The sequence below is a fragment of the Rutidosis leptorrhynchoides genome, chromosome 2 (assembly GCF_046630445.1).
Source record: "Rutidosis leptorrhynchoides isolate AG116_Rl617_1_P2 chromosome 2, CSIRO_AGI_Rlap_v1, whole genome shotgun sequence".
Classification (NCBI taxonomy): domain Eukaryota; kingdom Viridiplantae; phylum Streptophyta; class Magnoliopsida; order Asterales; family Asteraceae; genus Rutidosis; species Rutidosis leptorrhynchoides.
In genome coordinates this window covers 378981356-378984198 of record NC_092334.1, presented here as the reverse complement: position 1 = coordinate 378984198, position 2843 = coordinate 378981356, and the positions used below count along the sequence as shown (strand labels likewise).

Sequence of the window (2843 nt, the reverse complement as noted above, 5' to 3'; positions counted from 1 at the left end):
AAATCACGAAAGTCTAATCGTTGGTTTGAAAGCCGAAAAGATTCGCCGGATAGAAATTCACGACATGTAGAAACGCACGTTTTAAAATACGAATACAAATATTCATATAACACATTAATACGAATACAAATATTCATATAACACATAATAATTAACATATTATTACAAAAAAAATAATATAGGTCACAGAAATGACGTGGCACGAATAACAATTAATGGACGTTAAATAATAAACGGTAAAAAATAACGGAAAAAGTAGGGTCGTGACATTTTATTCTTGTTTATTTCTGTGTCAAAACTTTCAGACACACTTACAGAAGTTCAATAACGAAAACCATGATATCAAGTCATAGCCAAACTACTGAAATTCATAGGTGTCACGTATTCGCTCCCTTCACCGTAAACAAGTGTTAGAGCTGCAAGTTGAGACACCTTTTGAGTTGGATGAACCTTATCCCAGAACAAATAATCATCTCTATTATTACAAAGACTCGCTCCCGTTACACAATCACCTTCCCCTTTGAAATTTCCTGATCCACAACATGCTGTCTTCACTTCTTTGAACCCTATATCAATACACTAATAAAGTTAACTTGGATTTGATAAAACTGGTTGATTAAGTGACGAATGATATCTGAATGGTTCAAAATTTGAATGATTCAAAAGTACTGAGTGAACTTGGTTATGAATAACAATAATTTGTCGGATAATAAGTTTAAATGAACACTCCAAACAAACACGGCCTAAGGCAAGGTTGTATAACCAAATCACATTACTACAATTTCAATGCTAGGTTGTTTTAACCAAATATCTTTAATCTTTATTAGATCTTTTGATGAACTAACAGATGATTATAATAAACTTACGGTTTCCACGTGGGTTGTCAATAACATTCATGGCCATTTCGTAGCTATTTCCAAGAGAGTACTTGAAGTCTTTGTACATTAATGCGGAATCAGATAACAGAGTTGCCAATGACTTATAAAACGATCTTGCATTATCGTTCATAGCTTCATAACAACCACCAGTAGCGTTAAATCCACGTGAAGCTGGACAACAGCCAATTGGTGGTACACCAATTATCCCAAACTTTCTTGCGCCTAAATTGTACAGATTCTGCACAAAAAATGATTTTGTTTATACGACTTGTATAAAGCTAGGTTGAAGGTTTTTCCTTGTTTAGGCTACCCGGGAAGACGAATAATCCAACTCTGATGTACGCATCCCAACATTATTAATAAGTGGCAGTTTCCAACCCTATCCTAGGCACCATTAAATATTCTTCCTAAACATATTTCGAACCTGAAACTCTTGCAAGGAACTCAGACCCCAACCACTGAGCTATCTTGTGATGAAACGAGATATCACAATATCATAGTTTAATGAAACAAGATGTATAAATGCTATTTGTACAAACCGTTAAGTGTATAGAGTAGACTTTAGTGAGATTAAAGATCAGTTGTTTGGGATCTCCAATTTGACCCCTGTGAAACATTGCATATTCAACAAGATCGTTGCCTCCAACACTGATAATATAAATGGATTTTCGAAGCAGAGCATCAACAGCCTTTTGTGAACCTAACAGTTGAGTGATATTACTACGATATGTGGCAAATTGTTTGATTTGATCCTCCATGGATATCACTTGTTTCTGTATAAACAAAATGTCCATGAGTTTAATGCCCACACACACACACACACACACACACACACACACACACACACACACACACATATATATATATATATATATATATATATATATATATATATATATATATATATATATATATATATATATATATATATATAGTCAAAGTTAAATATAACGACTTGTAATATGTAGTTCTACTTAAAAAGATTTGTAAACTGACAAATAATGCTGAGCCCGTTTGGTTAAAAACGCCAGATCCTCCTGAAGCGAAGTTGGCTCCTCGAAGTATAGTACGGTTGAAATATGTCTGGTTTTGTTTGAGAAATGAGAGGAACGGTGGTGGGCTAGCTTTGTAGTTGCCCAACAGCTTTGCTGCATAAGTAAAAATAAATTCTTTGCAGATAACGAAAATGGTTGAAACATTTAACATTTATATAAAATTCGTGTAAACCACATGATCACATGAATCATACCGAGCTGATCAGCCGCATTTTTTCCATTACTAAACCTTCCGGTCGGTTTAGAGTCAGCAAAATCGATGCCATTGTAAGGATGATCGGCTCTAGAGGTGGAGTTCGGTAGATAGTTGTTTGTCCCAACATCCATGGTTGAATCCCCAAATATAAACATGGGTGCACCAACCTTACCTTTTTCAGCGGTTACTATCGTCATAGATACTACATTAATGGCCACATATAACACAATGAGCTTTAACATTATGGTTGTAGTGGCCATTATTTGCAATTAGTTGTTAGTTATTGAAGTCCGTAGATTAATGCTAATGAAGTTCAAGTTTTATAACAAAATATCATAAAAATAGACAAATATACAGGACAAAAAATGGATCATTGATCCTGCTTTGTTTTAAAATACCTTGAGCTACACCTTAGTAATTTTCACAGTTTTTTATCTTTGCTTCGATCATTCATCGAATACGTAGATTACCATGATAATAATGTTCTTTAGAACCACAAACTGACGGCTCGATTTAAAGAACATATAGTAGTACCATTCATAACAAACAAAAGTTAACCAGCTTGAGAAAATTAACATGGAACAAACAGTAACGATGAATAGGCATAGTGTTGAACAAGAATATTCGATCAGAAAATTCAAATTGATGAGGTGATTGAGTATATTGGCCAAACCAAAAATACTTGAAGGGTATGGTCTAAAACACTGTTGCAAA

The 2843-nt window shown here is 34.2% G+C and overlaps 1 protein-coding gene across 1 annotated transcript; it reads right to left on the bottom strand.

Moving 5' to 3' along the window:
* Window positions 1-342: 342 nt before the first annotated feature.
* LOC139889021 (GDSL esterase/lipase At5g37690-like) lies at window positions 343-2389 on the bottom strand. The gene is made up of 5 exons (XM_071871996.1): window positions 2128-2389; window positions 1875-2026; window positions 1418-1651; window positions 867-1116; window positions 343-566 (listed from the first exon to the last, which is right to left on the bottom strand). The coding sequence occupies exons 1-5, from the start codon at window positions 2387-2389 to the stop codon at window positions 343-345; spliced, it is 1122 nt and encodes a 373-aa protein (XP_071728097.1).
* Window positions 2390-2843: the final 454 nt, after the last annotated feature.

Bases quoted from the DNA above. Each gene is read 5' to 3' on its own strand.
- LOC139889021 (XM_071871996.1), bottom strand. From the start codon at position 2,389: ATGGCCACTACAACCATAATGTTAAAGCTCATTGTGTTATATGTGGCC. The intron at 2,027-2,127 runs GTATGATTCATG...TTACTTATGCAG, and splicing joins AAATGCGGCTGATCAGCTCG to CAAAGCTGTTGGGCAACTAC. The intron at 1,652-1,874 runs GTCAGTTTACAA...TTGTTTATACAG, and splicing joins AAACGGGCTCAGCATTATTT to AAACAAGTGATATCCATGGA.